This window comes from Canis aureus, chromosome 6 (assembly GCF_053574225.1).
Source record: "Canis aureus isolate CA01 chromosome 6, VMU_Caureus_v.1.0, whole genome shotgun sequence".
NCBI lineage: Eukaryota > Metazoa > Chordata > Mammalia > Carnivora > Canidae > Canis > Canis aureus.
In genome coordinates, this window is record NC_135616.1 from 24,010,826 (window position 1) to 24,038,377 (window position 27,552).

At 38.8% G+C, this 27,552-nt stretch overlaps 1 protein-coding gene across 4 annotated transcripts in view; it reads right to left on the reverse strand.

The window, feature by feature from the left end:
• The window catches only part of KLHL14 (kelch like family member 14), a 116,073-nt gene that overhangs the window by 15,974 nt on the left and 72,547 nt on the right, over window positions 1-27,552 (reverse strand). For 2 of the 4 annotated variants that reach the window (XM_077900382.1, XM_077900383.1), the window contains 6 exons: window positions 24,831-24,920; window positions 17,158-17,236; window positions 9,838-10,028; window positions 9,598-9,756; window positions 6,635-6,792; window positions 1,959-4,128 (listed from right to left, as the gene is read on the reverse strand). In XM_077900382.1, coding sequence (XP_077756508.1) covers window positions 3,988-4,128; window positions 6,635-6,792; window positions 9,598-9,756; window positions 9,838-10,028; window positions 17,158-17,236; window positions 24,831-24,920 — 818 coding nt within the window. In that variant the 3' untranslated portion in view covers window positions 1,959-3,987. Of the gene's footprint in view, window positions 1-1,958; window positions 4,129-6,634; window positions 6,793-9,597; window positions 9,757-9,837; window positions 10,029-17,157; window positions 17,237-24,830; window positions 24,921-27,552 lie in introns of those variants that run through there. The other 2 variants (XM_077900385.1, XM_077900384.1) reach the window with 2 other exon arrangements.

Here is a 27,552-nt window from a genome sequence, read left to right on the forward strand (position 1 = left end):
CTTAAACTTCAATTTGTAGAAGACTTCTTTCTTATTCTGATACCATTGTGTTGCATTTTTAAAGCATATTTTTCTTATTCATCTGTAAAAATGAACCTTTTGTCATTACACCAAGCCTGTAAACTCAACAAATGTAGAATGCCTCCATCAAGAGCCCCATCCAATCCTTGGCCTGTATTTATTGTACCAACCAGAGCAGAACTGTATGGATACATCTACACAAAGAAAACATACTACTTAGTTTCTTTTTATGTTGACCTTTCTGCTTCTTTTCATTGCCATTTTCTTTTCATTTTTTAAAAAGATTTATTTATTTTAGAGAGAGAGTGAGTATGAGTGGAGGGAGAGGCAGAGGGAGGGAACCTTAAGCAGAATCCACACTGAGCATGGAACCCTACACAAGGCTTGCTCTCATGACCCTAAGATCATGACCTAAGCTGAAACCAAGAGTCAGACACTTGACCGACTGAACGACCCAGATGCCCTGCCATTTCATTTTCTATCACAGTTTCAACATTCTCTAGATCAGATGCCTCTAGGAAGTCAGGCTTGATCAGTCATGATCTTCCTGGTACTTCATATATGTGACCTCAGTCTATCAAGATACCCACCAATGTGTATTAATTGGCTTTGGGACGTTTCGCCAACCTTATTTTAGCTCACTTGCTATTTCATTTAAAAAATACTTTGACCTAGAGAACCGAATTTAATAAGAACTCTGACATTTATAGTGATGCCTTCTGGGATGTGTTCAATAAATACTCGTTACTTATAATGTCGATAATGATGACAATTTGTTAGGTGATGTAAATATCAAGCAGCTGGGAAAATATGCATTTGGCCCTAATAGGGGAGCACAAATACAGGTACTAATTTTAAGCCTAGAAACACAGCTTCACTGACTAAAAAATCTGGTTCCTATGCTCACGCTCCTGGTTTTTGCCAGTCTAGTTATGGACTTAAAGTAGGCGGTTCCTTGGGATTAGGAAAAAGACAAGTTTTTGCTTGACTGCCCATATCTGGTCAGTACTAGAGATTTTGGGGACTCAGGGCATTTGGAAGAAGCCCTGCAACAACTAGCCGATTGACTCAGGAGAAGATGGTAACAGGCTACCACAGAGAGCAAGCATGGAAAGCAGGACATCCAGTAGAAGAACACAGAAACTCCATTACTCTTGTTTTCATGGAATATTCGGAGGGATCATATGATCCTTTCATCATGAGTTTAATCATCAATGAAGGCACACTTGCTGGGAAGAAATAAGTAAATTATTTCCAGCTTTCAGGCTTTAGGAAATAGCTTCCAGCCCTTCACAGCTCTTTGCCTAGAAGGTTGCCTAACTTCTACCTTCAGCTACATGCTTCACTTTCTTCTACTATCTCCCACAGCCTCTTTCCTCACCCTGCACTTCCTTTTCAGATTTTTAAGAAAAAAATACAGTTAAATACTATGTTTTAAGATGATTGATCCAGTTAAGTGGGTGATTGACTTATTCTTTAGCAAGTATGTGAGTACTGTTTAACACCTATGGTGCCTCTAATAATCTGCATAAATATTTAGTTACTAGATCTTAGATAATGTATACCTCATTACAGCACTCTTGCAGTGGACAAATTAGATTCTCCTCATGACTTTAAAAAAAATAATTTTTTTAAGTCAGCTTTACACCCAACTTGGGGCTTAAACTCACTACCCCAAGATCAATAGTCGCACACTGCACTGACTGAGGCACCCCCTGACTGATAATTTTTAACTCACTATTTTTTCAGAAGCATTCCATAATTTCTCTGCATTGTCCATACCATATATGGTAACATATTGCCAGGAAGCTAAATGAACTTGAAAAACATATCAGCAGAATAACAATAGTTAGGCACTTACATATTATAAACCTTTGAACAATCCACCGTAGAGATTCATACATATGCCTTATAAGTAGGAATATGAGGCAATTGAATTAGTACATAAAGTTTTTATTTAAAGTTTTCCCCTTCCAAGCAAGCTTCATTTACACATTCTAATACTGTACAAAATTTACAATCTCTGTGACTTATGTACTCACTTTTCACTTCTAATAGTGTGTGCTTTTCTGAAATACAGAAAGCTTTACTTATAGTTATCATAAATGCTCTTATTTATTTTGGCTAGAAATAAAAAATAAACAAAGAACAAGTCTAAGGAAAGCGAATATCCTCATATAAACTGTGATTTTCAGAAGAAATGGTAGCAGTTGACGATCAAAGGTTCTGAAGCTGACCTTGTTCTCTTCATGATGCCAGCTAGGATTTTCCCCGCAAAGTGCTGTCACTTTTCTTTCCTTCTCTATATCGTTATGTTTTCAAGGAAAAAGAAATGAAAGTTGATTGCACTGGAGATAGATAGAGATATATATATATATATTTATATATATATTTTTACAACGGATCCTTTGGATCTGAACATACAAATAAATACAAAAACAACAAAGATTGCACTTTACTGTAGAAACGGCGTTAGATTCCAGTACACACCCATCTATCTGGACATGCTCCGCAGTGAAAGCGTATCACCAAGGCATTTTTAATCTGTGCCTTCCCCAGGTTGTTGTTTGGAATGACACGTTTGTTGAGGGGTTCAACAACACCTCTGGGTGATCAAAAAATATTTTAGGCTAGTATTTACTCCTAACTGCTGCTGTTTCAGCTCTGAAGGGCTTGAAAATAAAATTCATGTTCCTTCCAGTTTTGCTTTTTTGACTGGCCGCACTGAAAACTATCTCATGCTGTCCTGACCTTCTCCTAAATTCCTCATGCTCCTAAAGACAGCTAGCAATTGCTCACCTAACTGAGCTCAGGCATCTTTGGCGATAACAGACAAATATGGTGAGTTGGAGAACAATCAGGGGTAAGTCGTGTGCTTTTCTAGAGCCAAATCTAGAGCATTCCCAGAGCCAAGGGTGAGGAAGAGGGCGAAATATTTGTTAAGAGCTATAATTCACTCCTGTGGCTCCTTTAAGTGGTATGTTTTAGGGACAGAGAGACAACTGGGATTGTACTTAAAAGAAACGATTCTTTCTTTTCATCCCTGAATTCCTGAAAGCAATCTCCCAGTTTCAGTACGGGTTACGTTCGGGTCAGATGTGTGATCCAACAGCATCTCTTCAATAGTGTACGAGTGACTTTGTCAGTCTTACCTTTTGAAGGAAATGACAGGTGTGTTCACTACTTTTTTATATACTGTAAAAAATGAGAAAACATGAGCCTCTGTGGAGTGAAGAGTGACATAATACATTTTGTTTTAATCTTTCGTATAAAATTGAGGACACAGATTACAACTGGCTAGCCTACAACCTACAGGGCAGAAAGCAATTGCTACGAGAGCCAACATCTTTCTCTTCTCTGATCCCAGGAGGTGCTGTGAGGGGCAGAAGGTAAATGAAATGGAGGTATCCAGAAACAAATATGTTCCTCTTTAATCTTCTGTGATTTTCTAGAACTGTGTTGCCTATGGAGTCTGTGAAGTAGCCACAGGTTAGGAATATAGAATCAAGTGGCAATTTCGGTAATGCAGGAAGTATTTTAGTGGGGTCAAATTCTGAATCATTCATTAACACAATATCCCCAAAACTTCAACATAGATCACATGCAGGTAGACTACAATGCACAATACTGATCTTAGGTCTCTCTGGGGGCACTCTTCTGTATTTTATCTTTCTCCTTTCGAAAGTTAAGATCCACGTGAGGAGTTTTTGTAAAGCTGGGACAAGTTAAAACCAGTCTGAAATGGAAGAGTCTGTCACCACAGGAAGTTTGGTGTGATCCGATTACAGACACAGTTATCTGTTCAAGAACAGGTCTTTTTCTTGTGTAGTTACTTGTAAATCATTAGAAACCAAGGGTGGGTTTCGGCAGTTGTACCATTAGGATGCACTGTTCATAGTATAATAGTGATGTCACCTGTCATTGTCTCCTAGAATGTGATACTGTTCATTCCAGGGTTTCCTGGTGTTATTTATTATAAGGTACACAGGCAGGCAGGATAACTGTTGCACAGGCTGGGCCTGCCAGTGGTTCTGCTACATCTCCTTCCAGTTCTGTCCAGGTGCCTTTTTCCGGACAATAGCATATCGTAGATGACTTGTAGGCCCCCTGTAATGGCAGAGTAGGGGGCATTTAGGGAAGGATGTCCAGAGAAGTGCAATGACAATCTTATTGATTACATTTACGTTGGAAAGAAAATATTAATTCTCTGCTTTTGCTAAAAAGTTCCAAATGAAACAGTGGACTTTAAACTGTTTTATCCTAAGGGAAAATTTGAGATTCAGAAGATTTCAACTTCTGCTGCATGTGTGTGTATAGTGTGTGTGTGTGTGTGTGTGTGTGTGTGTGTGTATGATTAATAATAAAAGTCGGGATGCCTGAGTGGCTCAGTGGTTAAGCGTCTGCCTCCAACTCAGAGCATGATCCTGGAGTCCCGGGATCAAGTCCCGCATTGGGCTCCCTGCATGGAGCCTGCTTCTCCCTCTGCCTATGTCTCTCTCTCTCTCTGTGTCTGTCATGAATGAATAAATAAAATCTTAAAAAAAATAAATAAAAGTCAAATGCCTACAACATCTAGATGATCAGCAAATCCCTTAAAATAATTGCCCAAAATTGCCCAGCTGGTTTAAACTAAAAAAATTCATCTTAAATTTTCAAATAATTTCAAGAGATTGGATTTGAGATTGTTGCCTCACTTTCTTATTTTTATTTTACTACTGTAGAGAATCAGAGCTGGGATTAAAAACTAGCTTAAAATAAACTGGAAAAAAAGGGCTTGCCAACTTCTTTGCACATTGATTGATTGGTTGATTTTCAAGTGGCCACATTAGAAATAAAAAAATGTCTTTAATCTTGTTTCCTTTGTCAACATCTGGAGGTAGTGCTTCTCTAGTTTCCCTTCCAAAACCAAAGCAGTTTGGTTTTTATCATAGGCAAAACCCAAAAATTCCAACCAACCTAATCATCCTATTTTGAAAGTGTACTCCTCATGTCTGGTTCCAAATGTGTACACTTTTGCAGCTAGTCATATGTACCAGCGAACAAGCACATGCCAAGTTATATATGTCTAGTTATATATATCAGTATATATTTGTCTCCATATAACTAATACCCTTTTAAAACTCCCCTCCAGAATAAAGGGGAAAGGAGAAAAAATGAGTGGGAAATATCAGAAAGGGAGACAGAACAGGAGAGACTCCTAACTCTGGGAAACGAACTAGGGGTGGTGGAAGGGGAGGTGGGCAGGGGTGGGGGTGACTGGGTGATGGGCACTAAGGAGGGCACTTGATGGGATGAGCACTGAGTGTTATTCTATATGTTGGCAAATTGAACACGAATAAAAAATAAATTTATATATAAAAAAAACTCCCCCCCCAAATTTACACAATAACCTTGTTTGATGCAAAAGAAATAAACCCCACATAAATCTTATAAAACCAACACATAAATAAAAAAATATAAAACAGTCATCATATATAAAATGAATTATGCAGACCATGAGGCCCTACATGTGTCCTAATGTGATGTAATTTGAACTACACAGCCACCTCCTCAGATGTTCTTGATGAAAGAGAAAAAAATAAAGAAGAAAAGAAATTTTAAAAAGAAAAAAGCTGAGCTTAATTATTAAGTTCTTAAGTCCAATTTTCCATTTTATAGGAAATACAGAAACTATTTTAAATGACATTGCAAAGAAATTATTAACCAATTCCAGAATGCCAGCTATTCTGTATGATAATTGACCCTGTTTTATTTTTGTTTTGTCTTTTCTACAAGTTAATGGAAGAAGAAGTGGAGTGGGGTAATTTTCCAGATTGCAAGAGATGGATGAGATGTAATAGCCAAATACAAGTGAGACTACTGGATCCTGCCTTGAACATATCAACTTGAAATATACATTTCAATAGGAAAAAAATCTGAATATAGATTAGATATGAAGGAGTTATTGTTAATTTTGTTGGATATGATGATAGTATGTTTACATACACAAATAATTTTTTAAAGATAAATACTGAAGCACTTAGGGTGATGATATGATGTCTAGAATTTGCTTCAAATTGCTTCAGCCAAAATTTTTAAAAAGGTGGACAGATGAAGTATGGTAAAATCCTGATGGATTTTGAAGCTGGCGGCTGGGTTAACAAGAGTCCCCTGTACTCTTTTTGTGTGAGCTTGGAAATTTTCACGATAAAATTTGGGCAAAGTGAAAAGCAATGGCAAATTATATATTCTAAAGAGAATCTGTGGATATTCAACAATTTTTTATTTTCATGCCTTACGGGTCAGAAACTTTTCAAACGATTCAAACAATTCAACAAACTAAGCAAACAATTTCAACAGAACATTTGTAAAACCCCTTTAGTCTCACTTTTAGTTGGAAAAGCAGAATCACAAAAGTATGGGGATAAGAGAGAAGAGATAGACCATATTTTGGGACACAGTTGATCAGATAGGAAGCCAGCTCGACAGGAACCATACTGATTCTTTCTTATTACCGAAAGTAACTTACTGCTTGCATACAAACATGATATTCTTAAAAGGTTTATGTATGGATGGTAATGCATAGTAAGAACAAATCAGGAAGCAGGAGGGGAAGGTAAACGTGGACACATACCATACTCCAGCTGTAGCCTCCCACAAGGTAGATGCTGTCATCAAGTGCTGCGCAACCAGGACCACTTCGACCCTCCAAAATGGGAGTTTGGAGAATATTCCACTGGTCACCTTTTGGGTCATAGCATTCCACAAGCATTACATCAAGGTGGGAGAAACCTAAATGACACAGCAAGATGGAACCACACAAGGATAAACTCTTGGGGTCCTGATTCAAGGTTTGGGCTTCGTTTTAAAAACGCTCTAGAGCCAAGAAACAGATAATTGTGTCTTTAAAGAGACAAAAGTATAAATTTACTAGTGAAATTGGGAGACATGTTACAGAGACCTAAAACAAACAAACAAACAAACAAACAAACAAACAAACAAATTCTGGATATTTCCAATTAATTCGAAGCAAGAATGTCTGACTCAAGTCATTGGTAAACATTGATTATATGGGGGTAGATCTTATTTAAAAGTGTTTATCAAAACCTTATTAAAAAGGTTTATAATAATTAAAAGCAAGCATTTTATAGAATGCTTACAATAAGCTAGTTGTCTTCCAAGTGCTTTCTGTAGATGAATTCACTTAATTCCCCTCAACCACACTATGGGATAGTTATGCCATTATGTTCATTTTACAGATGAAACAACTGAGTTGCAGAGAAAAGTAGTGACTTGAATAAGTCACACAGCCAGCTAGTATACAGGCTGAGGTTTAAACTCAGGCAAACAGGCTTTGGAGCTCATATTCTTACAGACTAAACTGTATTGCTTTTCCTAAGTGAATATTTAACTCTGTCAAATGTTTTAGTTAACTAAAGATGTGGTGTTCAGCATATTTTACCTTTTTAGCAGCTTATATTTATAAGCCACAATGTGCATGATTTCCAATAGCCACTAAGGATCGAGGTAGAGTAGAGGGCTAACTTCTGCTAAGAGTTGCTCCTCCCACTTCTGATGAAGTTTATCAGTGGCTGGGGCAGTAAGTAGGTTGCAGAGAACAACTTAAGTTCAAGGACTCCACTGGGGCTCTGCTTTTAATTCAGGAAGTCAAAAATCCATAGGGGGAGAGCTTCATGATCACCGATCAGACCAAATCCTTAGTAATATTTTTCTTCTATTTAAATGCATGCAATGGATATTTGCTAGCTGACACTTACAATGCATACACTAAATTAATCAACCTACTGGACTCTTTTTTTTTTTTTTTTTTTCAACCTACTGGACTCTTCAAGGTAATTGAGAAGATAGACCAAAAAGTAGAATAATTTTCATTCTGGAAGAGGTAGATGAATTATTTCAGGCCACTAACTTCTTACATAAAATAAATCCTATAGCTTTGAGGACAGTAGAGCAAAGGGCTTACTGGAATTCTATGGTATATTCCTTTTCCCATTAAGGCTATCGATGATAATATACATACTTGAGGATTGGAGCAAATTCCTAGTTCTGAAGCCCTATAGTGGCATCATAGGAGGATATGCATGCCTTCTCTGTGCCCAGTTCATATATATGTTGACTGTAAGCCTCACAAAAATTACCAAGGAAAGGATAACTATCCCTCTTTTATAGACATGAGGTTGAGAGTCTTGGTAAGACCACACAAGTGCATAACTGGGATCCAGACCCATACTTTCCCTCTAAGCCATGATGTCTCCCTGAACCAACCTCACTGTTATTTCTCATTTAGGTTGTCATTCCCCAAGTCTTTCTGTTCAAGTGTAACCTCAAACATTAGAAGTTTCTAGAATGTTTAGTCATTATATGCAAAGGAAATCACATTTGAATGAGGAAAGCTACAAAGTTAATACTTTATACAAATATTTTGCTGTAAAGGCAGGGTGTATGGATTGAGATGAAGGAACACCAGTGAGAAAGAAGGAGAAGAAAAAAAAGAGTGACAGCAGCAAAGATAACCTCCCACTGAAGAGAGCACAAAGGTGAGCAGCACAGATGAGGATACTGACCTTTCTGACTAAATATGAACTTGGAAATATTTACATTTAATGATGACACCTGTGTGGTCTTTAGTATGTTAGGGGGACACATGTATGAGAAAGCCCAGAAAGGAATGTCTACACCTAACCCAGTGTTTAGATGGGTATATTGTGGAAAAGTAAATGCACAGATGGGCCTTAGCTACCACACATGGATGGCCTGCTTCTCATGGGGTTCAATTTCAAGGATTGTGACAGGTCAGAGCTGGAGGAGATTTTAGAGATCAGCTCGACCAGTTTTGTCATTTTCAGGTGAGGACACTGAGGCCCAAAGCAGTTTGGGACTCCTCTCAGCACCAGAGATCTCTGTTTCCCTGTCACATTCAGTATGACATACATGCATATCCTGGTTACACACGTGTGCATAAATTGCAGAAAGTTGTAGTCATAGATGTATATGGAGAAGGAAAGGAGCCCAAACAAAACCCTAAAAATACCTTGTTTTAAATGTTTGTTATTAGTAAAGCAAATGGAAGGAAGTTGAGAATCACAGAAGGTTTGATACTCAACTCGCAGAAGAATTTATTCTCAATTTAGATATGAAATTCCATGAAATGTTTTTGTTAAGAAAAATCACGTATGAGCTTCTTTATGCAGCTATGACTGAAGTTCTTTATGATTACCACGAAAAACAATTTTCCGGAAAAAATTTATTACTATAACTTTGGTGATAAGGAATAATTTATTTTACTGAATTCATTGTTACAACAAATTGTTTGTGCTTTTCCGTTATTAATGCTCTCGTTTCTTACTTTCTGTTGACATCATTATTCATTTCTTTAATGTGTGTGGTAACTTAAAAATAATCCTCTCTGCAGAGGAGCCAAAATAAATGCCTGCCCAAGGGTACAGCTAATTTACACAGAGTAGATTTTATTTGGTCAACATGTTTTTTACTTGGTTAACTATGATTATCTAACAAGAAACCCCCTTAGCAAAGAAACAGGAGATGCAAATGATATTGTGATTAAAAAAAAAAGACCTTTCAAATGATTTCCTCCAATTGCATACAAGCGATCATTCATTACAGCCAAAGTGTGGATGGCACGTTTTGTGTTCATATCTTGTTTTCGAGCCCAGACATCCATTACAGGGTCATAGCAATATAGCCATGGGACATATTCTCCATTGTGTACACCCCCTGTGAATTAAACATATACATACAAGTCAAGAAAGTGCCTTGGAACTGAACTTTGTAACAGAAAGTGGAGGAATGACTTGCCTGAAATGTATATTTTCCCATTGTGCACTGCTCCTGCATGAGCTGCCAGGGGCTGTGGCAAAGAGGACACATAACGCCATTCATTTGTTTCTAGGTTATAGCACTCCACGCTGGACAAATAGCCGGTTTCGTTCCTTCCACCAATAACGTATAAATGTTTGTCCAACCGACATGCATAGAAACTGGCTCTTCTACAATGAAAACAACAACCCACCGTAAATCACAAAAGGAGCTCAGTCAGGCAAAGGAGGTACATCCTGCTTTAGAAAAGGCTAGCAGAAATTTGGAAATTACACACAGTCCCCTTCTGAATCCGAGACCTTTACAGTAATCATATGCATTGCCCACTCTGGCTAACATTTTGATATTAAAGTAACAGTAGAGGAGAAATTTCACCAGCTCTGATGCAGCTCCTTTTCTCTTGCTTTCTTATACATTGGTAAAGTGTTCACTAATGTTTGGGATATTTGGTACCTTGTAAGGATATCACAGCTCAGTAAGACAAAGTGAAAAATGAGGTAGATAATGTAACAATAATAAATTATCTTGACATTCACTTTTTTCATGGTCCTTCAAGGGTCATTGTTCCCAATTTATAAGAGAACTACATCATCAAATTTTTTCTTCAATTATCATTTTTTTCATTCCCAGTACTACTGCAAATAGAGAAACTTTTGTGAACTGAATTTAGTGTTGAAGTTTTGCTCTTACATAACCTATTGTAGGAATTTCATTGATATGGCTTTTGGTGTTGCTTCTTACAAAGCTACAGGATATTTTTCAGTCTCTATTCAAGAGAGGCACTTTATTCAATTTTCCCAGTACGCCTTCAAAGGCCAAAGACACCAGCTGTGTTGAAAGGCCTGGAGACAGGGAGACCGATTCTGAGGTACACCATAAAACAGGAGTGAGATATCGAGGGCCTGAATTAGAGTTTTATGGAAGACATACAAGGGCAGATGCAAAAGATGTTTTAGAGCAAGACATAAGACCTGGGAGCCAGCAAGACATGAGAGCTGAGGGAGAACACATGTTCAAAGGTGACTCAAAAATTTGGAGTTAGGATGACTAGGTTGATATGCTGAGCAAGTCCTTGACCTTTTGCTTCTTTTTTCTCATTGATGCTACTGGAATCACATATATTTTGAGGATAACATGCGGTCCAATACTGAATAAGTACAATTGTTAAGTGCCAAGCCCCTCAGAGAGTATAATTTGTTTGACGAATGGATAGTTCTCATAAAATTTAGTGCCAAGACTCTTGGGCCATGTGAGTAGCAAGATCCAGTCCTAGAGGTTTTTATCAGGAGATTTTTGAAGCTCTGTTTACAAAGTGCCAAAACCTCTGGGAAGCAGTATTCAGCATCTTGATTGTCAGTTTAGTCTCTGGGATAGATTGCCTGGCTACAAGATTTATTGGATGCGTGACCTTGGACATGTTACTTAACCCCTCTCAGCCTGGATTGCTCATCTGTAACAGGGAGATGTTAATGGTACCTTCCTTAGAGGATTATTTGCAAATACATATGTAAAGTGCCGTCATAGTGTCCCCGTTTGTGTTCATCCTTTGGAATCTTCAGTTAACATTATCCAGACAAAAAAGTTTTTAAAAATCAGCCATCAGGGTGTTTGCAAGGAAACTTTTCCTAGTAATACTTTAAATGACAGTTAAATTCTTTAATGTTGGTTTAGGTGATTTATTACCATATAGATAATGGTCTATGTTATAGATGATGATGTATTCAGTTTTGCTTTATTTTTCCCAGGTTTATTGAGGGATAATTGACAAATAAAATTGTAATATATGTAAAGTTACACTGTGATGATTTGATACATGCATGCATTGTGGAAGGATTTGCATAATCAAGTGAATTAACACATCCATCACTTCACATAGCTACCTTTTTCTTTTTTTTTTTTTTTTTTTTTGGTGACAACACAAGATCTACTTTCTTAGCAAATTTCAAGTATATGCTACAATGTTAACGATAGATCAACTATAGTCACCATGTTAATACATTAGATATTCAGAACTTTTTCATTGTGTAACTGACCTTGTCTGCGTTTTCACCAACCTCTCATTTCCTTCATCCTCTAGCACCTAGCAACCACCATTCATTTTGTTTCTGTAAGTTTAACTTCTTTTTTTGCTTCTTCATTTTTTTTTTTAGATCCCACATATAAGTGATACCATGCAGTATCTGTCTTTCTCTGTTTGGCATCTGTTACTTTGCAAAATAGCCTTCAATTTCATCCATGTTGTCACAAATGGCAGGATTTAGCTGTAAATAAGATTCCATTGTACATATATACCACATTTCCTTTATCTATTCATCTGTTGGTAGGCAGATTGTTTCTATATTTTGGCTATTGTGAATAATGCTACAGTGAACGTGGGAGTACAGATATCCCTTGAGGATACTGATTTCTTTCTCTTTGGATATTGTATGGTTCAGGTTCTTTTGAGTATTCCTGAAACTGTTAGCATCATTGATAATTTTAGAGCAAAATGTTGGCTGTCTTTGTTTTTTCTGTATTTTCTTGATGCTTTTGAAAGAAATATGTGCTGTGGGAAATTCAGAAGGATGGTAAAGAACACAATGATGGAGAAAGGAGGAAGGAAAATAAAAAGCAGGAGTGGCAGATATCCTAAAATAAGGCCTATTAACCTGGGCCCTCTGGGTCTTCTGAGGGGTTCAGGAAACTCTGACATTGTAATAAAATTGCCATAAAAAGTTGCATATATAGGTTTTGCACCTGTGCATTTTTTGGAGAAAGTATTTGGAAGAAGCTTTTAATCAGATTATCAGAGCAATAATTAATCTAAAAAATTTTGAGATTTTCTGTTACAGAGAAGTAAAAACTCATTTAAATATACTATTAGGTTAAAAACAGTCGCAAAATTAAATGCCCACAGATGTCCATAACTTCCTTCTATTTCTCTAACCAGATTTCAGTTGTTCTCTCATTGAATGTGATAGGTCACGGTTGTCTTACAAGGATTTTTACCCTCTCAGTTAAAATATTTTTAAAAAGAATTTATTTATTTATCCATGAGAGAGAGAGAGAGAGAGACCGAGAGAGAGAATGGCAGAGACAGAAGCAAGCTCCATGCAGAGCCCGACGTGGGACCCGATCCCAGGTCTCCAGAATCACACCCTGGGCTGAAGGTGGTGCTAAACCGCTGAGCCTCCTGGGCTGCCCAGTTAAAATGTTTTATTGAAAAGACTGATCTGTCTACAAGAATAGATTGAAGTAACAGATGTTTCTTTGCACCGTGGACACAAGAGTACATCAGTACCCTTTTTCTATACGATGAGTCCATAACAAGTCATAGAACCTCTGAAATAATTTTACTACTGGGCCATCTTTAAAGAATTTGAACAATGTGGGCTGTAAGGTGTTGAGTTCTCTGCGCTATATACTGGTCTAGAAAAGAAAATGCCTGTTAGTCATGACAAGTGCGAAAACCCTCCATTAAATAAGTTTAGATAATGGCGAATAAGAGCAAGATCTCCTCACCATAGTGTGAACTCCTTTCATCTAGACTAAATTTCAGTTCTCCCACTTTTTCTGTCCTGGCTCCTTCCTTTCTTCCTGACCTTAAGTGAGCCTATCAGAATTTGCTCTTGTTTTAGCCAATATTTTCTTAATTTGATGCTTCATGTGTACTCCTAGCTTTATCCACACAGTGTCACTGTTAGGATCTAAATGGGGGAAAAAAATCAGCAGGTTTCATATCCTGACTAAAAGTGCATTTTTATGTAGAAATTCCAATAGTGAAGATTCTGAGCCTATGACTTATTCCCTTGCTAGCCCAAAGTAAGAATTCATGAAATGCATCGTAGGAACAATGGATAGTTAATGGTCTGTCAGCATCTGTGAATATTTGCTCCAGGCTGAATTTTACCATACCAGGTCTCTCCTGGGAGTGCTCCCAGCCCCTCCTCCCCACATGAAGAACACACAGGATTAGGCTGTTTGGGTTTTTTTGTTTTGTTTGGTTTTGTTTGAAAAGTAAGTTCAAGATTACAGAAGATTTTTAAGTGGGATTGCGCTATTTCTATTTCAAATTGTTCATCCATCCCTCCTCCAGCCCCTCCTCCCCCAAAGCCAGAGGCAATAGTCAATGCATTGCAGTAAGTTTAAAGAGACTACCAGCAACTTCTACAAACATACTTTGAACTCTGCGTATTGTACAGGTCTTTACTAGTTCTTTCTGACCCTTAAGATGGTCAGTTTATATCCTAAAGCATGAGATTTAATTACTATAGCCTTAGATCAGCTTGAATTCTTGACTTTCAACCTCAGGTTAAAAATGGTAACAGATTTTTTTCAAACAGAATATTGTCTTACGTCTTACATGGCTTACATTGTCTCGTGTAAGGCTTCTAGAAACAAAATATTTAGATTTGGAAACAATTTTTTTAATGTATTTGCTTCTAGCATTTCTCTTACTCTGTGAAATATGAACTTTGTTATTGGTGCTCTCCAAACTGCTTTTTCTTTTTCATCTTTTTTTTTTCTCTCGACTAGCTAGGAGGTAAGATCTCCATATGAACAATACCTAAAATATCTATTTTTACTGGAAAAAAGTGTAAAGTTATCAAATCATTTCTATTGATCCTAGTTTCAATTTTTTAACCTCTTTGTTTCACTGAAGAATCAAATCCTACATCTGAGACCAAAACAACTCAGTAGCATTACATTTAAATGTATGTTTTCCTGCAACCATTTCATAGGTAGCAGGGATGTAATCCATGAGTTAGCTGAGTAAACCTAGGAGTAGTGTATCCATTCCCCTGTTGAGCTGTGTGTGTGCGTGTGTGTTGCAGGGAGTATCCTGCATTTATATTAGAGCACTCCTTTGGAAGCTCTGATGAGGTAAAAGATGTTAGGAGTCTGTTCAGCCAGCTCTAGGAGTGGGTTACCCCAGAGGTGGTTTTCAACATGTTTCTATTATTCTCAGTTTGGTAATTTCTCAGCATAATCACTTCTTAGCAGTTTGGTAGCAACTCGTGGAAGGAGGGAGGTTGGGGAACTTCTGGTGAGTCTAATTCATGGTGTATGCAATGCAAAATTAACTCATTTAAATGTTTCAAGAAACTTCTTTTCAGATCTGAAGGATGTCTCAATATTTTCTTTTACTTTTTTTTCTTCTTTGTTTAATCACCAATTAAGCCACGCCAGTAACTTAGAATGCTACTTAGAATGGAGGCTTGGCAATGACAGAAAAATTTCACTTTAAGTTATGGATTGCTGCCTGGGTCAACCAACCCATAGGAGATCTGGAGCTAGAAGATTGACTGGGCATTTGTGAGATCTGCCTTTTCCCACTCAGCTCTGTAAGGAGCTCTTTATTTGGTCTATCGAGTTGATTGTTCTAAATCTAAAAAAAAACTTCTCTTACTAGGGACCTGACATGATATACCATAATGACTTAGAAAGAAACGTTAAACAGTCCATCCTGTCAACGGTGGCTGCCGGGCGCCGACAGACCATGGCAGGTCTTTTTATCAGGTCAATGAGCTGCTAAAAATTGTCTAAGTAGGACCCTGCCATGATAGGCCATAGTGCCTCAGAGGAAGTCATTATAGAATATCAAGTAAACAATACACATTTAAAAAAATTACTAATTAGGTTTTGCAGCAATACTTCTCATCCTTAGGGGCTCTACAGTGAGATAATTGACCGCGACGTGAGTTATGCTTCCCAAACCGAAGGCGTGAAGGTTAATTATCGTGGTGTGCAGCCCCCAGCAAAGGGGACCATGGTGATGAGATGCTGTCATTTCAAACATATTACTGATATTTATTTGAAAAATATTTTTTTAAATAAAACTTTTTGGAATGGTTTTGATTAAACGGTAAAGTGATGCAGCCACAATAAGAGGATCCAAGAAATAACCCCCGAGCGAGAGACACCAGGCCCACTGGAGGAAGGCTTTGCGAGGCTCCCATGCACACATGTAGGCACACGACAGGGACAGAGAAGTTGGTCAGGACATTAACTAGAATAATTTCCCGAGGTATTTTTGAACTACACCTTTTCCTAAAAGTGTCTGTGGTTCTTATACTGTGTCTCATCATTTCCAGTGTATAGCTTTTAGGCTCTTGAAAGAGAGTTTTAATTTATTTAGAGGGAACAGAGCGTTGGATATGGAGTTTTCTCCTAACATTGATTCAAACTGTCTTGCTGCACCAACGCACATTTTTGAATCAAGGATAGTATCTGAAAACTTCCCTTTAACTTGGAATTTATGATTAAGGATCTAAGTTGATCCCAGTGTAATCTTAGTGAATGTTTATAAAAGAGACGTTAAAGTGAAGAGTCCTGAGGGAAACAGGAAAGAAAATTATTTCTTAAATAATTCAGTTGAGAAGAAGAAATAGGTTGCAGCTTATTGTATCATGGTGGGTACTTTCCTCAAGAGGGTGTTGAAGTACTATTATTATTTTTTTAAAGATTTTATTTATTTATTTGACAGAGAGAGTGTGAGAGAGCATAAGCAGGGGGAGAGGCGGAGGGAGAAGCAGGCTCCCCACCCCTTGCAGGGCTCCCTATCAGGACCTGGAATCATGACCTGAGCTGAAGGCAAATGCTCAACCGACTGAGCCACCCTAAAGTATTATTCAAAAAGAATTGAGTGCTCAAAATTCAGCATAGGAATTCGCACATGCTTGTTAAGATGTGGCCTCACATGGGTAAGAGCAGGAGCAGCAAAATATGTATAAATGTAGTAGCCACTTGTCCCTTGGCCACTAGGAGACTTTGAGATAAACACCAAATACATAAAAGATAAGATGACACCTTGCAAAACTATTTTTTTTAAAGCGAACAAATGATCTGTTCTTCAATGTATGATGGGAGGATAGTTGAGAGGGCAAATGTAAAGTATTTGAGTTAGTGAGACTTGGAGCACTTAATACTGTAATTTCTACATCAAAATGGATATTATCATAAGAATGGTGTTTTATATTTCAGTGATAGGATTAAAATATACTATCACTGAAAAAAGAGGGATAGGCAGTGAGGTTTTAGGTCCACTTGCCAAAAAAACCAAAGCAACGTGGTAAGAGAAGACAAGTCATACACTTTTTTTTTCTTCTTCCTTTAAGACCAATAATTGACTTATTTGATTATTTTTCTCCATTGAGTTAATAAAGTAGTTATTCTAAATTGGCCAGGTCAAATTTTGCATCTTGACTCATGTGTCTTTCATTGGCTCCATTTAGCATAATTTACCACAGAAAACCATTCAGCATCCATGCTTCCTGTAAAGCAGCCACAAATGTTCAGACATAAGAAATAAACACTTACCTTTCTTGCATGGGTGGAAGTTGTATCCAGCTATTAAATCGAGGATCATATCGGCTGACAAAATTTGTACTGTGTTTTCCTGGAAAAATATATTTGAGACATTTAAAACTTAAATTCCTTTGCTGTTTTGCACATTTAATAGTGTTTATAAGATGTCTTTGTTCTTGAGTTTGACACACAGATGAATTAAGAACAGGGACTATCTAACATAGTCTGAGAAGCAGTAAATCAGTGGTAAATGTGCCACCCAATTATTTTTCTTTTTCTTCTCTTCCCCTCCATCTTTTCTTTTTTCTTTTTTGGAATGAGTCAGAGTAAAACTAAATCAACCATAAGAAAAAAAGCAAGTATGTTTATCAAAACAGTTTTACCACAAAGTTAGGGGACACATTTCTGGGTTTTGGTATTTTTGTGTTTTAAGAATGAAGTTATGGTCTATAAATAAACAGTTCTGGAGACTACCTTGTGTGGTATCTCTGGTTAGAGCCCTTTTTATAATGATCCAAGAACCTAGCAGTGGTTGAGTCAGCTCTCTCCCCATGGAAATAACAGTGATCACTATAGTAAGAGTTTGCTTTAGGAAATCAGGTTTAGCCTATGTATGTCATGTAAGTTCTGTGCATGTATTTGGGGGAAGCACAGTTGCAGGTACACGTGATGAAATGGGAAACAGGAGTCCTAAGAGCTGGTCAACCAGCTTGTCCCCTCTGTTGGGCCTAGGAAGCACAGTAATGCCTCCAAAGCATTATAATGGATTTTATTTTACATATAGATTGACACCAAAGCAAGAAATGGAAGCAAAAGAGTACATTCCAATTTTCTTTGTAGCATCTGAGATGACAGTCATCTAAAGCACTAGAAGTTTTAACTCTGAAAGTCTGTTTTTGTTTACATTTGTAAGTAAAAATTGAAATAACAGGTACCAAACTTCACCACAGGAATAAATGGATAGGAGTGTGTGTGTGTGTGTGTGTGTGTATGTGTGTGTACCTGCTCGCACAGGCATGTATATTCCACACAATCGTTAATTGGATAAATATACTTCAAGCATTTATTGTATGTCTTATGTGTTCTAGGTTCTGAGAATATATTGGTGAACAAAAAAGGAAAAGTCCCCATTTTTGTAAATGAATAAAGAAATATATACTATATTTTCAAGTAGAGATGAATGCTATAAAGAAAAATAAAGCAGGGATTGATAGGGAGGAGACTAGTTTAAGTAGAATGGTTTCCTGCCTACAGATGTCTTCTGCAAACCATGCAAATATCTGCAGAATGAGCCTCTCACACAGTGGACCAGGTGAGTAGAAAGTCCCAGAGGTTGGCCAAGAATTCAAAATGGGCAAAATGCTGGGGTGACTTGAACAGAAGTCAGAGGCATAACAAAATCCAGAACATAGTGCACCTTATGGACTGGTATAGGGTTGCGCCTTCTGTTATAAGAATAGTAAGAAGTCACTGGAGGTTTTGAGCAAATGAGGAGCATGGCCTAATTTACATCTTACAAAGATCACTCTGGCTATTATATGAAGAATACACTATAGAGGAGCACTCTGGAAGCAGGGGAGCTGTCAGGAAGCCATTATAACAGTCAAGGCAAGAGTTGATGGAGGCTTGGATGAAGGTGGAAGCATTAAGATATGGCCAAGTTTGGGATCTATTTATGGGCACAGCCAATAAAATTTTCAGATAGACTGAATATTGGTATGTGAAAAAGTAAATAATTAAGGATGACTGCCAGATTTTTAGTCTGAGTAAGTAGATGGAAGGTCATGAAATTTGCTGAAGTAGGGAAGACCAGGCAAGAGCAGTTTGGGGGTCGAGAAGAGAAACCATTAGTTCTGTTTTGGATTTAACTTTGAGAGGCCTACAGAATTTCAAAGTGGAAGTGTGTGGTAGGCTACTGGCTAAATGAGGCTGCAGATGCAAATTTTAGAGTTATTAGTCTAGAGATATTTAAAATCCTAGAACAAAATGAAACCCTTTAGGCAGAAGGTATGGGCGTGGAAGATAAGGGGTCTTGGGATTGAGCCCTAGAATACAAAAAGAAAAACCAGCAAGGAAAGGAATTGTCAGAGATAGGAGGAAAGATATGATATTTTGGAAGCCATGGCAAATAGTGCTTAAAAAAGACCGATGGACAACTGAAAATTGACCATAGGATTTGGCAACATGGAGGCTGGCGGTGGCCTTGACAAGTGTTGATTCAGGGAACAGGTAGGAGATTCCTCAAGAGAGACTAAAATCTAAGAAAACAGATGCAAGAGGAAGGCAGTGCTTCTTAGCACTTTTGTCATTAAAAAAAAAAAAAAAAAGATAGCTAAAGGATGCAGCATCAAGAGAAGGTTTTGTTTGGTAGTTTGGTTGTATTTTTATGTCCAGAAATACAGGCAAGAGCTTGGGCATGCAAGAGGGAATGAGAAATAGGCCTTAGATCGGAGCAGAAACAATAATAGGAGGGAAGATAAAATATATGGGTAGACTTGGAGGTAAGTGGCACTAGAATTGGTAGTGGCAAGATGAAGATTTTATCTTCTGATTGCTTCTATTCTCAATGAACTACGAAGAAAGGCCATCAGTGGACAGTGAGGAGGGAGGTTTTGGAGAAGGAGGCATTTAAGAGAGAAAGTGTGAGATAGCTAACCTGGAGGGTAGGATAGTATACCGACCAGGGAAATTTAGTGGGGTTGACTAGTAGCCAATATGGTTTACCAGTAGCCAGTGTGATTGTGCAGTTTTCTACAACGCAGATTTAGTCACTCAAGTACAGGGACGAGGTGGAAGAGTGTTGGGCTTAACCAGAGCCAGGGCTTTACCAGGCAAGTATAATGGAAGGAGAGATGGACGCAAGGACTGCCGGTATATGCGCGAATGTGATTACAGGGATGGGCAACATAAGTCCAGTAAGGAGGGAAGTAAGGACATCATATGATGACAGACAGTGAGAAAATAGTAGGGTAGAGTGAAGGAGGTGGCACATCCAGGATAAGTAGACAGCTGCCACATAAAGGGGCAGCAGGTGATAAAGACTAGAGACATCCTTTAAAGTGGTGGGTTTTAAGGTTGTGGGAGTGACAGTAAAGAGGTAGTAGAAAGCTACCTGCCTTCAATAATATGAAGTTCTGGATCAGGTGGGGGAGCAGACACCAGTTCCCAGTATAGAGGGTGGCTGGGAAAACAGTACTCTCAGAGGATTGCCAGCCTTTGATTAGAAAAGGATGGAAGTAATCATTCAGAGGAGAGTTTAAGGATTCTTGGGATTTTGTGGACGTGATATGAGTTCTAAGTATCTTGTGAAAGGGTCCGGATGGTGTGATTGGTTGGTAAATTAAATTTTATTTGGGAGTATACAGAAACAGTTAAGAGTCCAGAGGTGGGAATGACCCAAAAGACAAATAACACAGAGAGGCTCCAACTCATGGAAGGATTACATCTAGAGTTGGTTTATAAGAGAGTTTTGTAGAATTTGTAATCATTTCACTCTTGGAAAAAAATATTCTTGATAGGCTCCAAGGTTAATTCCCAAGAGAACCTGAAGATGAATGTCGTTCATAGGAATGTAGAGCATACCTGCCATAGATAAGAAAGTTTCTCTATAAAACTTGGTTTAGAATTTCCATTTAAAGGAAGACATCTGTCTCCTTTCAGGAAAGGGGCAGAGTGCCTTCTGGTAGAAATTAGCAATGTTTTCTTTGGTTGTATCGGTAGTGGTCTTCACTCATGGAAAAGGTTAAGTAGGGACTGGTGTGATATGGATTTAAGATGAAGAAAGAATTTCCAGGGGCAGCTTCAATGGTGTGAAAGAGGGGTGAGGGTGGAGGACTGGGGAGAGAAAAGGCAGACATTCTGGAGTTGGCAAAGCATGTGTAGAGGGGATAATGAATCTCAGAAGAAACGAGTATGGTGGAGTGAGGAAGGTGAGCTAGAAGAGTTATTTGTTCCTTCCTCATGGCTTCTCTTAGGACTCTATCAGTAGCTTGAGAGTGGTAGCCACGTGCAATGGAATTTTGGATTATTCCACATAATGGAATAATGCTTTAGTTAAACATAATGCTTTAGTCTCTTCTCATCTTTTCTATTTTTTTCTTAAATCTTCCCCAATTTCTTCTCTTTTTGTGATGATGCCCTGTCACCAGACACCATTGTTGACTACCCTTTAGGTGACAGGTAAAATGGAGCATGGGGTGGCAGTTTCCAGCCAGTGGTCAAAGGGAAGAAGGGGGAAGGAAAGGAAGACTGCCATAGGCAGTGTTTTGGGGAGTGAATCATCAGTAAGTGACAAATATAAGTCATTTTCCTGTAATCTGGGACACTGACGGAACATATGCATATGTATTAGAATATTATAATGCATTCCTGTCATTAATGACATGAAGGGAGTCAATAAGATTTAATATCTATAGCTGACTAGAAAAACAGTGTATGTATCCTGTTTAAATTTCCAGTAACTAATATGTTTTATGATTTCAAATTCTGGTCTTGTAATCAAGATAATAGAGAAATGAAATTATATTCGTATTTTACGAGTAAATATATGTTTTATGACAATGTATTCAAATTCACAATTTTCTATTTCATTCCAAGACATGCATCTCAGGCATCATTTTCACAAGAAGTAAAGTTTAACTTAAGATTTTGTCTTTGGAACTGACATATCCAAAGCATTCGAATTCACGGATTTTAAATTTTTCCTCCCTGGTAGCAGTGAAATTAAAGTTCTATATTATCATAGGATTGCTATTCTTGATAAGTTTTGGTATTAACTGCTTACTTTTTAATTGTATAAGGTATTATAACATGAAAATCCCATATTTTTGAGATGACTGAGTCCCTGCACAGTTTTCTAAATGAGAAATGAAGAGTTCCCTGAGAATCAGAACCACTTTCCACTATGATAGAATACTGACTTAATTTCACAAAATCAAGGCAAAAACATGATTATTATTTAGTATCTAGCAAAATATATATGTTTGTGTGAGGAGGAAATGTTATACAAGCCTTAAAGACTAAAGCAGACAGACCTAGGTAGGAATCAGTCCATCTTCGCGCAAGCTCTGTGAACTGGCAAGTTCTTTCACCTCTTCAGGCTTAGATTCCCATAGTAAAACTAGAACAATCATGGAACAGGCCTCCCAGGATGGGTGTGAGGATTAAGTAAAATGATGCAGGTGAGTGCTTAGCCAATTCCTGGGAAATAATTAGTACTCAATAAATACTACTTGTTAATGTAGTATTTAATGTAAAAAAAAAATAAAAAAAATAAAAGGTGGTCAGCTATGGTTGACCAGATGGTTGGAATACAAAGCTACATGAAAAATGTTTAAAGGATTGTGGTGGCTGTGTGATTGGTACCTAGCCCAGATACCTTTACCAGACTGGTACCTGCACTCCCAGGTTGCTCATTGTCATAGCAGCTCCCTCCCTGGGGAATTATTCTCAGCCATACAGGCCATACATCCCTGCTTATCCTTCCCCTGACCTGGGGAAGGCCTCAGCCAATGACTGAGTGATTGACCCAGGGGCACAGAAGACTGGCCTGCTTGCCTCCTGAGGTGATTGATTCTCCTCTGTTTAGGAGAGCCAACTCAGTGACTCATCAGCATCTGCCCAGATCTGTACAAATGACTTGTTGTACCAAATACCCCTTCAGGGACAGAGTGACTCAGCTTTGCAGGTGGGACTCCCATAACTCTAAAAGAGTTAGCTGCCAGGCCCTTACTGAGAGTTATTGTAAAGTTAAAATAGTTATTAGAGTTTTTCTATAATTCAATTCTGAGCCTCCTAGTGGCCAAAGCAAAAAAAGGAGAGACATGTTAAATCACACAAATGCATTAGTGGCAATTTTCAAAAGCACACAATGCCTTAGTACTGCAGTCTGGCAAGAATTTGTCACATGAGTCTTCACATGGGGCACGCTGAGTGGTGACAGTGACAGGTATCCCTGCAGTAAATGCAACACTGTGTTTTCTATAGTCTTTTGTTGCAGCATATTCATTGAGGGCTTTCAACTGAATTCCTGTTCCTCTCAGGGGTGGGGGGAGGCAAATCAGTGAGGTCCAATGGCACAGTTTTATGGGAATCTGAATTAGTCCAGAGATAAACCATGACTCTATAGACCAGAGGAAGAAATGCGTCCATAATGCTCTTCCCTATCCACCCTCCCCTCACCAATCTGTCAGCTGTGTGTGATAGACACTGAACAGGAAGCAGATAGAGGTTATTTTGAGGGGGTGGAGGGTGCATAACCCAGGGAGCAGGTTTCCTGTGTTGCTGAAAAAGTGTGTCTCAGAGGAATGGGAAGTTTTGCGAACACCAAGTGGTCACACCAAGACGCATATTTTACAGAGGCCTGCTCCACCTGGGGAGGGAGGTGGGCTAACAGAGCATTGTCCCCAGAATCAGGACTCTGCAGCCTTCTCTTGTCATGTGTTAGTTTTAATCTGGCCTTCAAAAAGACCGTTGTGCAGATTCTTTGCTTAGATAAACCCAATCGCTGTGCACTATGTACTTACAAAGGCTCTATTCAGTTCAAACCACTTCAGAGGGACAACAGGTTACACAGTAAATGGGGGACTTACAGTGGATTGTACATATGCCAGCGTTTTTGGGGAACACGTCAAGTGTGTCATTGCAAAGATAAGTTAGCGGAGAGATATTAAATATCACTTTTGTTCCTGTTCTGAACCTGTTTCTCAAGAAGCTCAGGAACTGTCCCCTTTGGAACGCTGAAGGATGGGAACCGAAAAAGCTGCAGGTTTTGAGAAAGAACGTCCTGCTCTCTTCAAAGAAATGTTCTTGGAAGGGTGGCCTGGGTCGTTTTCCTTTAAGATTTTCTAGAGTGAACAGATGTAACAATTTTCTATAATTTGCCTTGGTGCAGATGCTGAAAGAGAGCATTCACAATAAAATATACGCAGTATATGTAATTTCACTTGGATGTTCTGGGGTTTTAAAGTAAAAATGTGTACCTGCAAGCTGTTTTATGGTTTCTCGGTCATAATGATCTCTGTTACACAGAAGGCTACAACTGCGACTCCTCCCTCCTGTGCAGGCGTTCCAAAAATATCTTGATAATTTTGCGTATTCTGTGAGGCACCGCGTTCTCCCGTGTTGGCTGGGTGGGGAAGCGGGTTAAAACGTGCAATTTCTCTTTGCGATCAGTTTATGGAGTAATCACAGCAACAGGGAGGATGGTGGGGAGCCTTGCACAAGGTGCAGCCACCAGAATGGGTCTCAGGCAACCAAGGCTGCGAAAGATCAACTGGGGCTGTGCGCTATGACCGCAGATAAAGCTTATTTATGGAAACTGCATCCTTATACTGATAGAGCGGGAGAAAAGTGGTGGAGAAGGTGGTGAGAATTCTTAATAGCTGCAGCTTGCTACCTGCCTCTGGGGAGTCTGTGCTGATGCTCGTGGCGTTCCTCAGGGGACGGATAAGGAGAGGGGCTGGGGCGGCACTGCGAAGCCAAATCCCCAGGCGGCCCATGAGCGAATGCTCCGCTGCGTGCGTCCTCTGCAAGCTCAATGGTTGACCCTCCCTCCAATTGTCAGCCCAATTTACCGACTGCTTCATTTGTCCCTGTTCACAGAAATGTATTTTCCACAGTAATTACAAAACGGGCTGCCACCAGCGCCTTCCGCAACACACATCCTTGTTGAGTTCAATAGTTACCATTGGGGTTCCACTGGTCCTCTCCACCCAGCACAAACAAGAAGTTTTCTACCTCCACGACGCAGTGGTGGGCACTGTTGTACGGCATAACTGGAATGGGGGGGGGGGGGAGAAAAAAGATGCATGAAAGTCTCCACCTTAGGACTCAGCACCTTGGCTCACCAGTTACTTGCTTCCACCACAGGGCATGAAATGTGCGAGTGAGTGGGAAGGAAGAAGAGAGCACAAGCAGCAGAGCAGGGCGCCCGCCAATCCACGGTGGCTCAGCCGTGTGTTCACAGCAATTTCAAACCCAACCCCTTTTGATGAATTTTGCATAATGTTATTCCGCAAATTAGTCAAGAACAACCTGTCATGCTGCTTTCGATTCTTGAGTTCTCCTCACCTGCCCGGCGATGGGGATCGCATTCTAAAGCAATGACGGATACTCCCAAATGGTCAGGGCTGGGGGTTGCTTCTTGGAAGAACTAACCCCACGTACACTTGGAGCCATGGAGATGCTCTGCCCAAACTTGGTTTGCTGGCAATCTTTCCATAAACAGACTCAGGGTGCTTGGGAGCTTTCTATTCCACAGCAATGAGCAAGCTGAATTTCCATACAGTTTTAAGTTTTTAAATTAAGGTCCTGCTGATTTAATGCCTTCTCCAAATGTATACGCTTAATCTCCTGTACAATGTCATTAGCAGCACAATCACACATTTTCTATCTATCTGCTTAGGAGCTCTTCTGGAACAAAGATAAAAACTGTCAGGAACATCACAAATATCCGTTCCCTTGGTCTCACCCTCCCCCCTCCCCTGCCCCAACTTGCATGGTGGATGCGAGGAGGGCGTATTCTTCAGAAACCCACCAAAGCCTGGTTTCTCTGTATTTGTTTGTTCTCATTTACATTCTCTTTTGGGGACACGCACAGTGAGACTAGGACAGCCCTGTCACCCCATGTGCAGCGCAGGGCCGGGCTCTGCTATTATAATATCATATGGCACATGTATACTTACACAGAATTAGTTATCGTATCACATGTGGTGGTTTGGACCCAGTGACACCAGTAGGAAAAATGATGTCCTTGTTCAGCTCATCATATGGGCACCTTAAATCTAGGTGAGGACAAATGGGGAGGTGATGTGCATGTTCAGGCGGGGAACTTATTGCTTGACACGGATCAGCAGAGCACTTAAGAAACCAGTGCGGTGGGAAATCAATATGACTCAGGGCCAGCTCCTACTTTGTGCTCTTTTGCCAATGCTGAGAGAGAGAGAGAGAGAGAGAGAGAGAGAGAGCCTATCTTACATCCAATGTATTTTGGATGATCTATATCTCTCATTTCATTTTGCTTTTCCTGTCTTTTATTTTTTTCAGAATGCACTTAATGCTGGCTAAGATAGGTAAATAAAATTCATAAGGAACCAGGCATAGCCTTGAAATCTGTAACCCAGCTTCTGAAAGAGCAAATCAGATCATTTAAGCTTCTTACTAAAGGATTTTAGGAGTTTGAGTTATTTTTTCAGTTATTTTTTTTACTATGAATATTCATTGTTTTTGAACTTACAACGCCAGAAGGCATTGATACGAAAACCCCAGATTTCGGTGATAATATAGAAAGTGGATGTGCCATGGATTTGTGTGGCCCACTAATTAGGTCATTGACTTAGGGAGTCATGTTGGGGATGTCCTTCTGCGCCTCAACCCTCAGTTATCTCTTTGGAAAATGATTTTAAACAGATGGCTCTGCAGGGATACCACATAGTTTCTCAGAATCCATTGGGGCAGGATATATGTTGAGTTCACTGATCAACTAAGATGAAATATGTTTTGAACATTAAAAAAAATTAATCATCATTGTTTAGATTAGGATGCTAGTTCCAAAATAGCAAACAGAAAACTATGCTCCTCATAGGTGATGTATATTGTGTATACTGTGAACAGCCTGGCGCTACTCCAGTTCATCATCATGTCATCTGGGCAGTGTGAAGTCACAGCATTGATTGTCATCTGCATGCATCTATTCACATGGGACCCGAGAATGAGAATAGAGCCCATTGACTATAACCAACTTACGTTATGACTGCTGTTCTTTCAATATTTAAATTTTTGGTCAGCTCCATGCCCAAACCTTATAAATAATGAAAAACTGTATTATCATCTTTTTTAACTAAAAGTCCGGTTTGATAATAAAGCACCATCTCTGAAAATATAACACTTGTGTTTTGTTCTTGCCATTTATTTGCTCCCATTCAGGCAAGCAGAAATTAAGTGAAGGAAATAATACATGATTTATTCTTAAGCCTCTTTTTCATTTGATTACCCCTATTGTTATGCTTTATGCAAACAAATGAAACTATTGCACTAAACTACAGAAACCTTCAAAATAAGAGAGAAGGTCTTTGAAGTCCTAATATAAAGGCTACTTGAAGGCATTCCCATTTTTTTTTTACTCTTGTTTTTAAACCTTGTATGCTATATTTCTTGGCTGGGTATTTTAGTATTCTCATTCCTGAAGTATCGTCTTTTCTAAATTATTACCATGAATCGAGAGGCTATAAATACACACAAATAACTCTTTGAAATTATTCTGAACGCGAAACGTTCCAAATTTATTTAAAAAAATCTATATTAAATCAATGTTCGAGTTTTGCAAAAGACCTAATTTGACTTCTGATTAAACCTGAAGCAAATCAAAATAAATAGGGCAGTGAGCGATAGCAAACATCTGTTTCAAAT